The sequence below is a fragment of the Aethalodelphis obliquidens genome, unplaced genomic scaffold, assembly GCF_003676395.1.
Source record: "Aethalodelphis obliquidens isolate GAN/ISIS:26980383/991018 unplaced genomic scaffold, ASM367639v1 scaffold23, whole genome shotgun sequence".
Lineage (NCBI taxonomy): Eukaryota > Metazoa > Chordata > Mammalia > Artiodactyla > Delphinidae > Aethalodelphis > Aethalodelphis obliquidens.
The window spans coordinates 6,704,412-6,721,667 of record NW_020837967.1 but is presented as its reverse complement, the minus strand read 5'-3'; the positions used below and the strand labels follow the sequence as shown (position 1 = coordinate 6,721,667).

At 39.6% G+C, this 17,256-nt stretch overlaps 1 protein-coding gene across 7 annotated transcripts in view; it reads left to right on the top strand.

The window, feature by feature from the left end:
* USP6NL (USP6 N-terminal like) overlaps positions 1–17,256 on the top strand; it is a 185,868-nt gene that overhangs the window by 145,688 nt on the left and 22,924 nt on the right. For all 7 annotated transcript variants that reach the window (XM_027121606.1, XM_027121609.1, XM_027121605.1 and 4 more), the window contains 3 exons: positions 1,571–1,651; positions 7,804–7,911; positions 16,630–16,739. In XM_027121606.1, coding sequence (XP_026977407.1) covers positions 1,571–1,651; positions 7,804–7,911; positions 16,630–16,739 — 299 coding nt within the window. The remainder of the gene's footprint in view (positions 1–1,570; positions 1,652–7,803; positions 7,912–16,629; positions 16,740–17,256) is intronic.

Sequence of the window (17,256 nt, the reverse complement as noted above, 5' to 3'; positions counted from 1 at the left end):
CATCGGCAGACGGACTCTCAACCACTGTGCCACCAGGGAAGCCCACGAGCATACATTTTTGAGCATAAAATGTATCCTCAGAACCATTTTCTTTCCTGTGTAGTCTTCCATTTCATTTACTTTTTAGATGCACTTAATACACTTAGGCCTTCTGAAAAGACAATGCTGGGATCGAGGAGAATTAACAAAATAGCAGAATCTCAGCTCACTCATAAGAAAGAATTCTGTTGAGTTTTGTTCTCATGAAAAGGTCATCATTAGTAGTGGACCCTGCCGGGCTCTGTTCCAGGCAGTGGGGAAGCAGCGAATATCTCGGCCTTCGTGGATGGAGTAGTCAGGGGGTAGGAGGTTAGGTGTGCGGCAGCGAGGGGCCTCCTAGGCTGCGCCCCCAGAGGAGAGGACTTGCTCACCTGGTCATGGGCACAGGGGTCACCCAGACTTCTTGGCTGGAGAGGATGTTTTTCCTGCCTGAAAGGACAGAGTACACATGGATTTTCTGAGGGTAGCTGGGCTCCCAAAGCAAAGGGACAGAGGGCTGTGCACACCCAGTTTTTTCTAAATGTACGAATCAAGTAAGTCACTCTACCACCATAGGAGTGAATAAGAGATTGGAGAGCCCACCCGAGTACTTAGGAAAAATGCCCTTCTCCTTGAAACCAAAGAAGTGCGGAAGAAGCCTTTTCTCTGCCACCTTCCCCGTTTCCAGCTTTGCCCCAAATCTTAATTTAGTGTGACAGCCAAGACCCCCACCAGTGTGTTCAGCCTCAGCTCCGGATGGTTCCTTTTTTACCCCCTACACTGCCGCATTGTCGAAGAAGTACATCTGTCCATGCTTCTCGGAATGTTCTTTCCCATGTTGCACTTGATAAAAACCCTAGCCCTCTTCCAGTCCTTCATTTATACTCGCCTCCTCTGACGCCCCTGGGTGGGTTCGACTGCTCCCTCCACAGAACTTGAGTCACCGTCTCTGCCTCTAGGTCACAACACTGCATATTCCATGTTGGGTACCCTTAGCAGGCGGTGAACTTGCCTTGGGACAGCAACTATTACTTATTTTTGTACAGTTTTTCACTAACGTAGTGCTAGTTATATGATGATCTCCCCCCAGTAATACCCAATTCTCCTTTACAAAACCACCTTTGTCACCGAAAACATTAAGATGCCAGAAATCGGTAAAATGTGAAAGAAGAGAATGGAATTTTGAAGTTGTGTTTTTGATGCTTCATAAAAATATTTCAGACTGTTTTAAAATTTCCTTTTGGCTTAAATTTGTAGAGCAGCCAGTGTTTTCAGTGATTAAAATGTTAGAAAATTTAAGTGATCCCTTTCTCTTTACCTGTCCCAATGGAGCATCTCCTACGTGTCTTAACGTCGGCGGGGGGATACTGTTGACACAAATGTCATCAATTATACAACTTTAAAAAAAAAAGTTAGGATATTTGCTGTCCAATATAGCATAACTTTTTTAGTAGTCCTTTTTCAGCAGCATTTTCCTTGACAGTTTTTTGTAATTTGTAAGTAAAAGAAGCCTGAAACAAACAGTAACAATGAATTTCAATTTTATTTTTAGCAAAAGCACCTGGAAATTGAAAGAACTACTAAATGGTTGAAAATGCTAAAAGGATGGGAAAAATACAAGAACACTGAAAAGGTAATTAAAAATGTTACTTCCTTATGAAACTATACAAATTCAATGTGGATTTTCCCAGTAAAAGTTCCTCTTTAATTATAAGAGTATTATGTTCATATTCTTAAAAATTTTTTAAGTGTAATTTAATTGAGTGGAATGCCTCAAATTAGGAGTCTTTGTGCTGTCACAGAATAGCCAGTTCAGATGGGTTGCAGGAATTGAGAGGATGTGGCGGACAGTCCAGAGGCCAGCTGGCTTTCGGGGATGATTGAATTCCGCTACTTGGTTATGTTGCCTGTGATTTCGTTTCTTTCCGTTTCTCTTCTCTGCCTACTTCAGTGTCGGCTTCCTGCTGAGCTTGGCTTCCCTTTGGGATCAGGATTATTGCCGTCATTCCAGGCTTTGTACCCCCCTGTCTCTCTGCTCAGAAGGAGAGAGGCCTGGCCTCTGAAAGCTTTCTGTGAAGCAGGAGCGTCTCCTTGTCCTAAAGCTTCTAGCAGACCACCCTCGCACCCCGCCCCAGATCTTTTTACCTCGCATTGACTCTGTGCTGTTTTGAATCAATTTGTAAAAATGCATACATCTATTAATATTCCTACTAATCTAATCAGTAGGAATTCCTACTAATTCCTACTATTCTTCCTTAAATATTGGGAAGCTGTGAAGTTCCTAGTGGTGTAAGTTTTCCAAAATTCTAACTTTTGCTTGAAAGGGCAGATGTTATCAGGGGCAAAAATACTGTCAGGTATTTTCCTTAAAGTGGCTTACTTCATTTATTTTTGAGAAGAATGTCTGCTAAGTACCCAGTGTGAACAACCATGATTGGCTGGTCAGTCGTTCTTTCAAGTAATGACGGTGTCCGTGACCAAAGCAGTTGGTGCAGATCGCGATTCATACAATTTCATAAATGCTCTTTCTTGAGGCCGGCGCTCTGCTCTGTGTGCGTTCCACCTCATCTCTCAGAATATTAATAAGACGTGTGTGTATTCAGGATTGAGATTGAATGAAATTAATAGTTTCTACTGCTTCGTCAAGGGCGTTCCTAAGCGAACTGACCTCTTTTTTAAACTGTGAGGAAAGAATGCAATGACTGCCAGCACAGTGCTTCCTCTGCCTCAGTTTGTGTTGCGGTGCCAGGGCCTTCACCACCATGGCTTTTGTGCTCCCAGTGCCAAAGTCAACATAGGGAAAGAGGCAAATAATGGTTTAGTATCATTACAAAAATAGTCTTGACCTCATGGCCCATGCCTTGAGAACAGCTGACATCTAAGCCTCGGATTCCTCATCTATAAAGTGGAGATAACAATACCCATTTCAAAGAGATGAAGATTTAGTGATTTCATGCATATAAAGCACTTGGCATTGCACCTCGCATATAATAAGCATTCAATAGGATTGACTACTGCTATCAGTTTTTTGAAAGGTTGGGCAGTAAAAAATACTTAAAGGGAAAAAAGAAATCTTCCATAATCCTACAGCAAAACACTGAGCTGTTAGGATTTTTGTCTGTTTCCTCACACTTTTTTTCCATGCATTATATATTTTTTTCCTTTTTACATAGATACAAATTGTTGTGTGTCAGCCTTTACCAACAAGAATTCCAGGGAGCAGCAGTTCCTTGGGGTCTAACGGGTATTACACAAAAGCATTGTTGCCTAATGGTTAAGCAATAGACTATCCTAGGTTCAATCCCTAGCTCTGCCACATTACTAGTAGTATGACCTGGAGGAAGGTATTTAACCTTTTTCTGCCTTAGTTTACTTGTCTGTAAAATGGGGGTAATCACAATACCTCCTTCACAGAGTCGTTCTGAGGATTAAATAAGTTAATTCATGTAAAGCACAAAGAATAGTGTCTGATACTTAATATGCAGTCAGTAAGTGTTGTTTATTATTACATGAGAAAGGGGCTCTCTGGTTAAATAAAGTTGGGATAAAGCTGAACCGAGGTAAGCAGGTTTCTTTACTACAGGATGCCTCATCATCTTTAATATTATAACGTGGTAGAAATTTTCAAGAGGGACCTTAAATTGCATGACACTTATTCAGCCATGGAAATCTTTTTGTCATGGGGTATCTCACAGGAATAAGGTCACTCTTCTTTTTGAGCATCCTAAATATCCCTATTTAAATTCCATTAGACTCTTACTATTTTATTTCATCAGGAGTAAGTTCATTTCTGGGTTGCTGATTTCATTAAGGTGCTTCAAGAAGAATCCGTTCAGAGTAGGATGTTGGTCATGACCCCTGTGCTCTTGTTTAACACTCTGCTTCTCAGACTGGCCTAAAACTGACAACTACTTCACCTGACATCTTTGTGGAAAGGTCTCTCAAGCGCTAATTACAGGATCAGTTTTGATGTGTTGCACCTACACTTTCGTCTCAGCTTCAGTTCAATAAAATATTTGTAGAATTGTGTGGCTTTATACATATGTCGGAAAGTATATAAGCCTCCGTAAAAATGAGCATTCTACTGGGCTGTTAGGCTCACAGCAACTCTGGCTAACATACTTCCCAATAAGAGGGATTTTAGTAGAGCTCTTCCTTTCATGAATAATTTTAAAGTATTTTCCCACAGCTATAATGCTAGAGTTATTTGATGATATATATGGTCCAATCTGGTATGAGGTAGAATGTACCTTCTAAAAGAATGCTGCTCTCAGTTCATACCCAGTTTTAAGTTGCATTGAAGTTAAAAAGTAGTATATATTTTTCTTCTCTTCCAAAGGGAGGTATAAGTTTTCTCTCAACAGACTCCTTACTTATGTAGTAGTGGTACAAAGAAGTATCTAAAAATATCTTTAAATAAAAATATATAGCTCTGATAAGAATATTTGAATTTTTAGAATATAAGATTTAATGAAAAATAGTTGCCATTACGGTTGCCTGTGTTTTCACAGTGACTGCCCCCTATGTACAGTCATAGTGTATTTTTAAAATACAATCTATTAAATGAAGAGATGAAGTTATCTCTGCTAAGTAGAGGCCATTCTGATTTAACTAGCCATTATTAATTGTGTCTAAGCTCTGTCACAGCAGAGTTCCTACTACAGATACACATTTTTTTTTCTGGTTAAATAACTGAATGGACCTTTGTTCGTCAGGTAACTAACAGACTCATATTAGCCAACATTTGATTGTACTGATGTGAAAATGGAGGCACGATGTTTAGAAATAAATTTCTCAAGGCCATTATTAGTGACAAGCAAGAGATGCTACGTCCAGATACCATCTGTTTGCTAGCTCTCCCTTTCGGTGTTTGTCAGTAAAAGGCCGGAAGGAAATAGAAGGTGGTTGTAAGAGGCATTAGGGCCTTGTGGATTCTAAAGCTTTCAGATCCAGACTCAGGAGACGTGGGCCTATTTGGAGACAGAGACGAAGGGACCAACGGAGCAGGGACGACTGATGGAAATGAAGCCAATGAAGAGCACAGGCAGCTCAGAGAGTAAACTTTTGTCTCCTGGAGTTCACTTGCAGTTTTGATAGTCCCACCAAACTGAGCCAAACTTGCTGGGCTGAAAAGTTTACTCACTCGCAGCCATGCTGACACGTACTGCACATTTATCACTATTTTGAAACCAGTAAGGTTAGAAAGACGTGTTGAAAACATTAGGTCAGTTGATGGAAAAAAAAAATTGTTTTTTTTTTAGTTGATGGATTTTTAAATGTATCTGTGTGACTGAAATAGACCGCTTGATTTTATTGGCAAGTGAACAGAGATCATACCCATAAAATAAAATTGTAACAGAATTTTAAAGGTAGTACTTTTCAAATTGGAATATTAAAATATTAAAATCCAACATATAAAAATTCTATATATATCATGATTGTTCAGACTATGGTCTATGAAATCTGACTACTTGAATTTCAGTTCTTCCACAGTGTATTAGTTGTGTGACTTTGAGCTTATTACTAAACCTTTCTACACCTGATTTTCTCATCTGTAAAATGGACATGATAAGCACTGTACCTACCTCTTTAGGAATGTAAAAATACTACGAGGAATACTTTGATCTAGAAACATATCTCAGCTCCTAATAAATAATCATAAAATGTTAGTTAGTGTAACTGGTGTTACTAACATTGCTATTACTGTTTGATTTATCACTATCTGTACCCTCGTCCCCATCCTCATTTCTCCTTCCTGGAAAATTCCTGCATATCCTTTATGTTGAGTTTGTTGTCATCCTCTCTAAAGGAAATCTTTCCTTACTCTCTCCCGCAGAACTCGCCCCCCTTCCTCCATTATAGTATCTCTGGTATAGTCTTGGGATGAGAGCCCCGGTGTTGGACCAATAAAGAAGTGACCACCACAGCAGATTCACTGCCCCTGCCCCCAACACCTTTATCCCTAAACTGTTTCTGGTTTCCCTTAGAATCTCGTGTCTGTTCCGTAAGGGCCAGCTGCCTCCTGAAATCACTCCCCCAGATGAGACAGCGTGGCACCTGCCATTCTCCCATTACCACCCAGGCCCACCTCTGGTGGGGATGATGTCTATCACGACTTGCCCCTCAGGGTGTGATACTCAGCTCTGATAGGAATTAACATATGTGACCTTATTACAAAGGATTATGTTTATAATTATATGATTCTATGATTATCTTCCCCACTACACTGTGAACGCCACAGAACTTTTTCAAGTTTGTATCCATAGTACCTAGTAAGCATTGGCCACAAAGCAGAAAGTCATTACAGTTTCTGTTTACAGTGAATGAACGAATGTTGTTCACTTTTGAGTTGGGATGACCAGCTGTCCCCTTCTACTGATAAATTCTACTACTTTAATAAAGTTGTGATCTCTAAGGGGCAGTGTGATTTGGCAGAAATATCCTGAAGCAGGAGCAGGAAGATGGAATTCTTGGCCTAGGCAGGCCACTTCTTTGTCCCTTGATTCCCTGCTGGAATTTCAAATTTGAAACTTACTGTGTTTATACCAAGAGAACAAAACTGAGATTATGTATGTAATTATCTGATGGAATCAACTTCACAGTATTCAGTGTTTCACAGGAAAAGTTATTCTATAGTGTCACTGATTTAAAATCAGAGTTTCTTAAAGCTACATCATAATTTAGTTACTAAAGGTTTCATTTTTAAAAATCTAGTATAATTGTAGAAGTTGAAGCTCTGCTTATTAGTTCATAGCTCGTCAACATCTCAATTATTAGAACTTGCATCTTATTTTCTTGGCCGTACTACTTCAATATATTATTTTGATCATAAAGGTAACTATGTACTTATTCTTACCTCGCTCCTGAAGTTTCTGCCGTAATTTCTTTAATCATTTCCTTTTAAGTTTCATCTACTTTTAAGTTTCAAAGTTTCCTTATGCACAACTTTGTAATGAACATAATAGGTTTATATGTTATTTTGAATACGTAATTAGCCTTGAGAAAAAAGATATAATTACAAGAAGATGGAGAAGTATGGTGAGTCTTAAGATTCTTAGAGTGATGGCAGTGTACTTTCAAGGACCCAGAGTGTTAATGATGCTGATGATTTATACCTAATTTCATTCAAAGGTGATGATGCTCCTTCTTGATGGAAATTTATCACTATTTTTGTCTGGTCAGATAGGATCAATGTCATTAAGAAGAGGACAGGGGTTTTCCTGAAGAAACGCTCCAGAATTGGGAAGAGGAGAGGGAAGAGGGAGAGAGTGTGTGTTTGGGGGGTGGAGGTGGACTTGAATGAAGACTATAGGTCACATTGAGTTATGAGAAGGTTCTAGAGAGACTCTACCCTCCTTGAAGGCACTTTGACACAAGAGAACCCTTTTGCTATTTGGAACCTTTTAGATGTAGGAGGGAAAAAGAAGAAAATGTGTATCTAGTTAGTTATATCAGTGGGGGGTGTGTAAGTCAGATGTTCACAACTTAAAGAACACTGATTGTGCTCTCGTGCCACTGAAGGAACACCTTTGCAGTGTATGAAAATAACTAATGTACTGGGCATACTTAACATTTTCTTGTTTATTCTGTGCTTTCTCTGTATATGCCTTCCTGTTTGGATCTGAAAAGTAGAGATGAGAGGATCCAAATGTGCCATGTTAAATTGTATCAATTATGAGGAATCCTTCGAAAAGAAAAGACTAACAAATATTCATTAGTTTGATTTAAGGGACTAGTCTAAGCTTTGTCAGTTTGTAACTTTCAATTTATGTTTCTTTTAATAAGTTTCATAGGAGAATTTACAAAGGAATCCCACTCCAGCTCAGAGGGGAAGTCTGGGCCCTCCTCCTGGAGATCCCGAAAATGAAGGAAGAAACCAGAGACCTATATAGTGTGAGTACCGAGAGCCAGCCTGTTATTTTGAAACGAGCATTCAATGTTGGGGCATATTTGTAAGGAAAATTGACCAACACCTGGTTGTAGCTACTCATTTGCAATGTAGTATTAATAATAAAGAGATTTACAATGTCACTTTTAGAGTTTTTGGGAAAATAACAGCAGAATTCAGTTTATCCAACGGCTGCCTGTGTATGATTGACTGTTTTCTTCTTCTTTCCCCTAAGATTGTTACAGTATTCTAGGTTTTATTTTTTTATTTATAAAAAGTTAAACGTTTCACTCAGTGATCAGTAATGCTTTCTGTATATTAGTCAGGGCATTAAATTTACCTCCTTGTCATCTCAGCTATACCCTTTCTAAACGTAAACTTTATATTAACCTTTGAAAGGAATAAGAAACATATATCTAAAAATAACTTTGTGCCTTAGAAAAAGTGTTCAATGTCACTAATAAAAAAGGAAATGTAAATTTAAAAAAATTAAAAATAAAAATAACTTTGAAATCTCAGAAAATGTATATAAATAGAATAAATTAAGATAGAATAACTGAAATAAAGACAAATTATAATAAAAATAACTTTGAAATCTGTTCCTCAGAAAATGTATATAAATAGAATAAGACCGAATAACTGAAATAAAGACAAATTATTTGTCAGTTAAACCCAACACCAATTATAAAAGGGGCTTTGGAATGCTCTTTTGATATTTTCATATTTATGTATAAATAAGCAAAATTTCATCAAGATGTAAGGTAATAGGGCTTCCCTGGTGGCACAGTGGTTGAGAATCCGCCTGCCCGTACAGCGGACACAGGTTCGAGGTCTGGTCTGGGAAGATCCCACGTGCCACGGAGCAACTAAGCCCGTGCACCACAACTACTGAGCCTGTGCTCTAGAGCCCGTGAGCCGCAACTACTGAGCCTGCGTGCTGCAACTACTGAAGCCTGTGCACCTAGAGCCCGTGCTCCGCAACAAGAGAAGCCACTGCAGTGAGAAGCCCACGCACCGCAACAAAGAGTAGGCCCCGCTCACCGCAACTGGAGGAAGCCCGCGCAGCAACAAAGACCCAATGCAGCCAAAAATAAATAAATTAAGTAAATAAATTTTTAAAAAGATTTAATAAATATTGGTTAATTTAAACAGTTACTTGTTTTTTATGATGTAAAGAGTTTTTAAATTAGTTGTTTGGACCCTGCACAGAATATAAGTTTTGTCTCAGGATTTTAGAGTTTCAAATTATTTTAGATGGTTGATTAGATATTTGCCTTTAATGTCATAGTTTTAGAACCAGTATTGAAAAATGATATATGAGAGAAATATTTAAAATCTAACCCCAGCCCCTAGTATAGTGTGCCTCTCATAGGGTGGGTGCTCAGTAAATAATTTATTTAATTAATAAAGAAGAAAATTTTACTTAGCATGCTGTTTTGGTTTCCTGGGGCTGCCATGACAAAGTCCCACAAACTGAGTGGCTGAAAACAACAAACATTTATTCTCCTGCAGTTCCGGAGGATAGAAGTCTGAGATCAGGGTGTCAGCAGGGCCATGCTCCATCCCAAGGCTTTAGGGAAGAACCTTTCCTTGACTCTTCCTAGATCCTGGAGTTGCCGGCATCCAGGGTGTTCTTTGGCTTGAGGCTGCGTCACTCCAGTCTCTCCCTCTGTCCTCAAGTGGCCTTTCCTTGTGTGTGTCTCTGTCTCACCTTCTAAGGACTCTAGTCATTGGATTTAGGGTCGACCCTAATCTAGTATGACCTCCTCTTAACTTGACTACATCTGTAAAGACCCTATTTCCAAATCAGGTCATAGGCCCAGGTTCTAGGTAGACAGGAATTTGGGGTGGATGCTATTCAACCCAGTACATATGCTAATATTAGAACTGTGGTTCAGGCTTTTTCTACATAGAATAAAATTATCCAGTTACTGTATATCCAGTATACAGTAACAAGAAAAGAAATGACTTGCCCACCAGTCATTTCAAGCTTGTAATTTTCAGCGCTATCATAAGCATTATTTTTACTACTTGAGATTCCTCTAGCATTTAACCAAGTCTTCCTTTCCCAGTTACTTTCTTTTACTCTCTCTTTGCAAAAGTAGTATATAAATGGCTGTCCTGAAATGGGAAATTCAATGGTAATAAAACTACTTTTTCTTAATCTATTGATACTAAGATTTTTCTCAAATGGTGGAATTGTCCTGATTCCCGAGCCAGTGCTCTTATCTGCTATTTCTCCTGTTCTTTTAATTGTATCTCATTGTTATCTGTCTCTCTGGAGTATAGTGCTCTCTCTCACAGGTGGCAGAGGTCCAGTGACAGTGGATAACAACCTCACCTGCAGCCTTAGCAAGACTTAGTAATCTTGTTGGCCAAACCCACAGTGAAATTGCTAGTTTTTCATCCAGATACTTTCCACTGTACTTCTGCTCTCAGGTTTATAGGTTCATTACATTCCTATTTCTTTTAAGTAAAATGTTTATTCTTTATTATTGTGACACTCATGGATCTTAACCCACCCAATCTCAGAGTAACCTTAGAAGTTGCTTACACCTCCTTTCATTAAGATAAGAAATATGCTTGATTTCCTATATTCTGCACATTGGCTTGTAACCATTCTAGGACATAAATAATCTTTCTGCTCTATTATTTTTTACCTGCTTAACTGGGCTTTGTTTCTGTTATGAGGTCTTTTCTTATGTTGAATTTTCTTGTCCTCTAGAGTAATTTTTTTTAATAGATCTTTATTGGAGTATAATTGCTTCACAGTACTGTGTTAGTTTCTGTTGCACAACCAAGCAAATCAGCCATATGCATACACATGTCCCCATATCCCCTCCCTCTAGGTAGCCTCCCTCCCATCCTCCCTATCCCATCCCGTTAGGTCATCATCACAAAGCACTGAGCCGATATTCCTGTGCTGTGCTGCTGCTTCCCACCAGCCAACTGTTTTACATTCAGTAGTGTATATATGTCGATGCTACTCTCACTTCGTCCCAGCTTCGCCCTCCCACCCGTGTCCTCAAGTCCATTCTCTATGTCTACCTCTTTATTCCTGCCCTGCAACTAGGTTCATCAGTACCATTTTTTTTTCTTTAGATTCTATATATATGCGTTAGCATATGGTATTAGTTTTCTCTTTCTGACTTACTTCACTCTGTATGACAGACTCTAGGTCCATCCACCTCACTACAAGTAACTCAGTTTTGTTTCTTTTTATGGCTGAGTAATATTCCATTGTATATATGTGCCACATCTTCTTTATCCATTCATCTGTCAGTGGACATTTAGGTTGGTTCCATGTCTTGGTTATTGTAAATAGTGCTGCAGTGAACATTGTGTGGTACATGTCTCTTTGAATTATCGTTTTCTCAGGGTATATGCCCAGTAGTGGGATTGCTGGGTCATATGGTAGTTCTGTTTTTAGTTTAAGGAACCTCCATACTGTTTTCCATAGTGGTTTTATCAATTTACATTCCCATGAACAGTGCAGGAGGGTTCCCTTTTCACCACACCCTTTCCGGCATTTATAGTTTCTAGATTTTTTGATAATGGCCATTCTGACCAGCGTGAAGTGATACCTCATTGTAGGTTTGATTTGCATTTCTCTAATAATTAGTGATGTTGAGCATCTTTTCATGTGCCTCTTGGCTATCTGTATGTCTTCCTTGGTGAAATGTCTATTTAGGTCTTCCACCCATTTTTTAACTGGATTGTTCATTTTTTGGTATTGAGCTTCATGAGCAGTTTATATATTTTGGAGATTAATCCTTTGTTGTTGCATTTGCAAATATTTTCTCCCGTTCTGAGGTTGTCTTTTTGTCTTGTTTATGGTTTCCTTTTCTGTGTAAAAGCTTTTAAGTTTAATTAAGTCCCATTTGTTTATTTTTGTTTTTATTTCCGTTACTCTAGGAGGTGGGTCAAAAAAGATCCTGCTGTGGTTTATGTCAAAGAGCATTTTTCCTGTGTTTTCCTCTAAGAGTTTTATAGTGTCTGGCCTTACATTTAGGTCTTTAATCCATTTGGAGTTTATTTTTGTGTATGGTGTTAGGTAGTGTTCTAATTTCATTCTTTTATATGTAGCTATCAAGTTTTCCCAGCACCACTTATCGAAGAGGCTGTCTTTTCTTCACTATATGTTCTTGCCTCCTTTGTCGTAAATTAGGTGCCCATATGTGCGTAGGTTTATCTCTGGGCATTCTGTCCTGTACCATTGATCCATATTTCTGTTTTTGTGCCAGTACCATACTGTCTTGATTACGGTAGCTTTGTGGTATAGTTTGAAGTCAGGGAGCCTGATTCCTCCAACTCCGTTTTTCTTTCTCAAGATTGCTTTGTCTATTTGGGGTCTTTTGTGTTTCCATATGAATTGTAAACTTTTTTGTTCTAATTCTGTGAAGACTGCCATTGATAGTTTGATAGAGATTGCATTGAATCTGTAGATTGCTTTGGGTAGTATAGTCATTTTCACATTATTGATTCTTCCAATCCAAGACCATGGTATATTTCTCCATCTGTTTGTCATCTTTGATTTCTCTCGTCAGTGTTTTATAGTTTTCTGAGTACAAGTCTTTCGCCTCCTTAGGCAGGTTTATTCCTAGGTGTTTTATTCTTTTTGTTGCAGTGGTAAATGGGAGTGTTTCCTTAATTTCTCTTTCTGGTTTTTCGTTGTTGGTGTGTAGGGATGCCAGAGATTTCTGTGCATTAATTTTGTATCCTGCAACCTTACCAGATTCATTGATTAGTTCTAGTAGTTTTCTGGTGGCATCTTTAGGATTTTCTATGTATAGTATTATGTCATCAGCAAACAGTAACAGTTTTACTTCTTCTTTTCCAATTTTTATGCCTTTTATTTCTTTTTCTTCTCTGATTACTGTGTCCAGGACTTCCAAAACTATGTTGAATAAGAGTGGTGAGAGTGGACATCCTTGTCTTGTTCCTGATCTTAGTGGAAATGCTTTCAGTTTTTCACCATTGAGTATGATGCTTGCTGTGGGTTTGTCATTTATGGCCTTTATTATGTTGAGGTAGGTTCCCTCTGTGCCCTTTTTCTGGAGAGTTTTTATCATAAATGGGTGTTGAATTTTGTCAAAAGCTTTTTCTGCATCTATTGAGATGATCATATGGTTTTTATTACTTAATTTGTTAATATGGTGTATCACCCTGATTGATTTGTATATATTGAAGAATCCTTGCAAAAAAAAAAAAAGAACGATAACAAAGTAAAAAAATAAAATTAGTCTAGGAAACTAACAGATATGTTAGAAGGAATATAAAAATAAAAGTATAGATAAAGCAACAACCAGAAGGTAGGTCAGTACCACAATAGTAAAAGAAAAAAGAGGAGGAGGGAAAAGAAAAAACAATAAAAGAGGGGGTTGGGAAGGCCTTGGCTGTGGAGGGTGGGGCCTAAGCAAGGGTGAGGTTTGGGCAGTGGGCGGGGCCAATGCTCAGGACCCACAGGGCTGGAAAAGGCTGTGAGGGGTGAGGCTTAGGCTCAAGGAACAGAAGGGGCCCAGGCGTGCCCCCCGCCCCTGGTCTCAGCTGTCAGGGGACCTCACCTGGGAGCCCAGCAGGCTCCCCGTGCCTGAGTGGGCGGGGCAATCGCCCTCCGCTCCTCTCCTGCTCCTCCCGGAGGGCCCCTCCCACCTGCCTCTCCTGATCTCCCCGGCCTCCCTCCTATTACCCCCAGCACCCACGCGGCCTGGAGGGGGCTTTGGAGTGGGGGATACCGGCTTGGGAGCTCAGCAGGCTCCCCGGCCCGTGTGGGCCAGGCGATCGCCCTCCGCTTCTCTCCCCTCCCGCTCTTCCTGGAGAGTCCCTCCCGCCTGCCTCTCCTGATCTCCCCGGCCTCGGGGGCGCCGATCCTGTCTGGCCTCCACTTCTCCTCCCGCCTCAGTCCCCCTACGTCCTACTTGTTCACTTTGGGGTTCCTCCCGTCTCCTTGGGTGTCAGAGCCCCCCACCAGCGGCCGGCAGGTGCTTTAGTGGGGAGGTGCTAACTCCGCGTCTTCCCACACCGCCATCTTCAGGAGAAGTTTTCTAGAGTAATTGACATTATAGATGTCTTTGGGTGTTTTTCTCCCTTTCAGCTAAATTTTATTTTAAAGCATATTTTATCATGTCTTGTCAAACATTTTCTTTCTGTGTTTTGATACCTCATCTTTTACCAGGGGGCCTGCGGAACAATAATTGAAACCTCTTTGCTTGCCGACTACCTTATTTTTTTTTTAAGATATTTAAAGAACAAATATGTAAAGATTATTATTTTTAAAGCTAAATTTTTGTAATGTCTCTTGGACCAACTTTTATCAGAAATAGCATACAATACTATTTTAGTGGTTGTACGGTTCTCTAGTACAATAGTATAAATATCTTCCTTGGTCTTCAGAACTCTGAAGTGTTTTAAAACACTGTGGAAGTGCTCATGTTTTTAAAAGCTGCAGAAGCTGCCCTTCTCTGAGTTCCTACCTCAAGACACAAAACCCACATACTCACAAAACATTTAACATACAAACATATATTCCAGGAAGCCTTGTTTTTTTCACTTTTAGCTTAAGTCAGGAATTAACAGTTATATATATTTACTAGAATTGGTTTTAACAGAAATATATATTTCCAGTACATGGTAAATAGGTCAATATAACACATGTATATAGATGTTTAATTACAATTAAATCTGGTTAAGTATAAATTAATATAAATTTTAATCTCCCACCTGGTTAAACATACTCATTTTGTTCTTTTCCCCCTGAAATGCTGCTTAATTGACAGCAGAGAGGGTTTTTTAAAAAGACAAAAACTGCAAGGAATAAGAAAATGGGAGAAGAGGTGACCCTTGCCAATGTTTGGAGACCAGAATTCAGACAAACATTTAGTAATTTTAGCAACCCTGAGAAAACCGGAGGAGGACCTGATTTATGTCTCAGAATCCCCAGCAGGCTTCATAATTGCCAGCTCCAGGTACTTCTGGAAGTGGAAGTGAAAACTAAAAACAGTAGAAGTGCTTGAAAGTCTGTTGTAGAAGTAGTTAGAGTCCCTGAGTTCCCCCACCTGCTCCCCACCCCTGCACGAGACGGGGGCAGGGTGTGGGTTACTGTTTGGAGAGGATGAAACAGAAGGCCGGTGGGCTGGAGTGGACACAGACCTGCGGAGGAAAGCACAGAGGGAGTGAATGTCCTGAATTTGGGGCAGCCCCGCCTTTCCCTCCGCTCGGCTCCCAGAACAAAACACCGGCATCCGGACGCTTGTTCTCCTGACAGGAGCTCAGAAGAGTCTTCTCTAGGAATCTGACCAGCCCAAGAAAATACCCCCAAACTCCTGACTTCAAGGGAAGCCCAGTGAAACCAGCCAGATCACTCTACAGTGAAGACAGAGCTTGAAGCCCCACGTCTGCACATAGCGCTTTCCATCAGCTTTCTCATGTCTTCTTTCAAATATGAGTGAGGAGAGGAGCTAGGAGATAACATGGAAAATAAGAACAAGTAGAGAAAGCAATTTGTGAGAAACAAGACTATACAGCAAGAAGAAAACGGAAGAGCTATTGCTGGTGTCTTCAGAGGGATAAAAAGAGATATTGTGTCCATAAAACAAGTATAGGATGCTATAAAAGGAACATTAGAGAACAATAGAGCTTATGAATATAAAAAATGATAATAGAAATGAAAAGTACTAGAGGAGGGTTTGAAAATAACAAGTGAAGACATTTCCCAGAAAATAGATTGTGAAGTCAAAACTCAAATCAATGAGTTTTTATGATTGAAAATATCCATCAAGTGCCCAAACCTGTGGCTAAAAATAGATCCAAGCCAAGCACAGAAATTGCAAGTTTCAAAACTTGAAGATAGAAGCTCCTATAAGCTTCTAGAGAGGAAAGAATAGATTTCATATAAAGAAGAAAGAATTAGAATGGCAACACTGGAAGCTAGAAGACAGTGAAGGCGGTGCCTTTTGAGCAAAAATATTTTCTGACTTAGAATTCTAAAATAGCCAAATAGCTAAGAAAGAAGATAGATTTATCAGACATTCAAAGTGTCACAAAATTTATCTCCCACACGCCCTTTCACAGGAGCTACTGGAGGACAAGCTCCTCCAGAACAAGGGAATAAGCCAAGAAAGATGTGAGATGCAGGAGAGAGGGGACCCAAGCAAAGGAAGGCCTAGCCGATGGTGAAGGGAGACCCCCGAGACCCCCGCTGAGTAGCGGGTCCAAAAGCTCTGGAAGCCAGGTCTGCAGGGAGGGTGCCGGTTCTGTTAGAATAGCACCAGGAGAGGTTGATGCAACTTAAAGTGAGTTTGGATTGAATTAGTGACACATATGTAGAAAATGAAGGAAATCAAGAAACAAGGCAATGATAAGCCCCAAGGAAAACAAGAACATTGTGCTAGAAAGAAGAAAGGGAGCATAGTGAACTGCATGGCTCAGCTGTGAAGAGTCTTAGGAACACAAACTCCAAAACGCTGTCCATCCAAAATGAAAGTCTAACTGTACTGGCAGGATGGGAGGGAGAGGAGGGGGTGGGAGGAGGGAGAGGAGGGGGTGTGGATGGAGAGAAGCCTTTCATTGCGCACCATTTCATATTGTTTTCATTTTTGAACCATGGAAATGGCTTTCCTAAGTCAAAAGTTTTTTTAAAGAGAATTATTTTACCATTTGTCATAGGCTTTTTGACAACCGATTTCCATAAAAATGTGCTTTCTTCCCCTCTTCTTCCTCTTCAGAAATTAAAACACAGAGCACGGGGTTGTTCACCTGATATCAGACAAATAGACCTTGATGTCAACCGCACCTTTAGGGACCATATCATGTTTAGAGACAGATATGGTGTGAAGTAAGTAAAGTTTAGTATTATGAACTATGAATAGCATGTACAAATAGTCTTTATCAATTTGAAATGTCAATGTTTGGAATGTCTTGTATAGACGATAATTTTGATTCCAATTCTGAGGGTTTAAGTTTTGGTGGATCATTTGTTCCATATTGTGTACAACTCAGGAGCTAATTTAACTTAAATTTTTAACCTTTGACATAGTAGGTGCTATAAAATTGCTATAAATCATTTTATGATCTGGGAATTCTTAAATATATGGTAGATACTTTTATTAAAAGTGTTATCAAAGAAATGAGAGATTGTGTTACTTTTTGAGAGCCGTGTCATCAATAAATATATTCTTAGACCCTTGACTCCGTGCAAAGGTGAAACTAAAAAAATGGGAAATACGCAAATGAAATGACTGTGACAGTTTAGGAATGGAAGGTACAGTTTTGCTGACCTCCTATCAGTTAAGGTTCAACCAGAGAAAAAGAAACCAGTAAGAGATGTAAGCTAAGGGATTTATCGTGGGGAA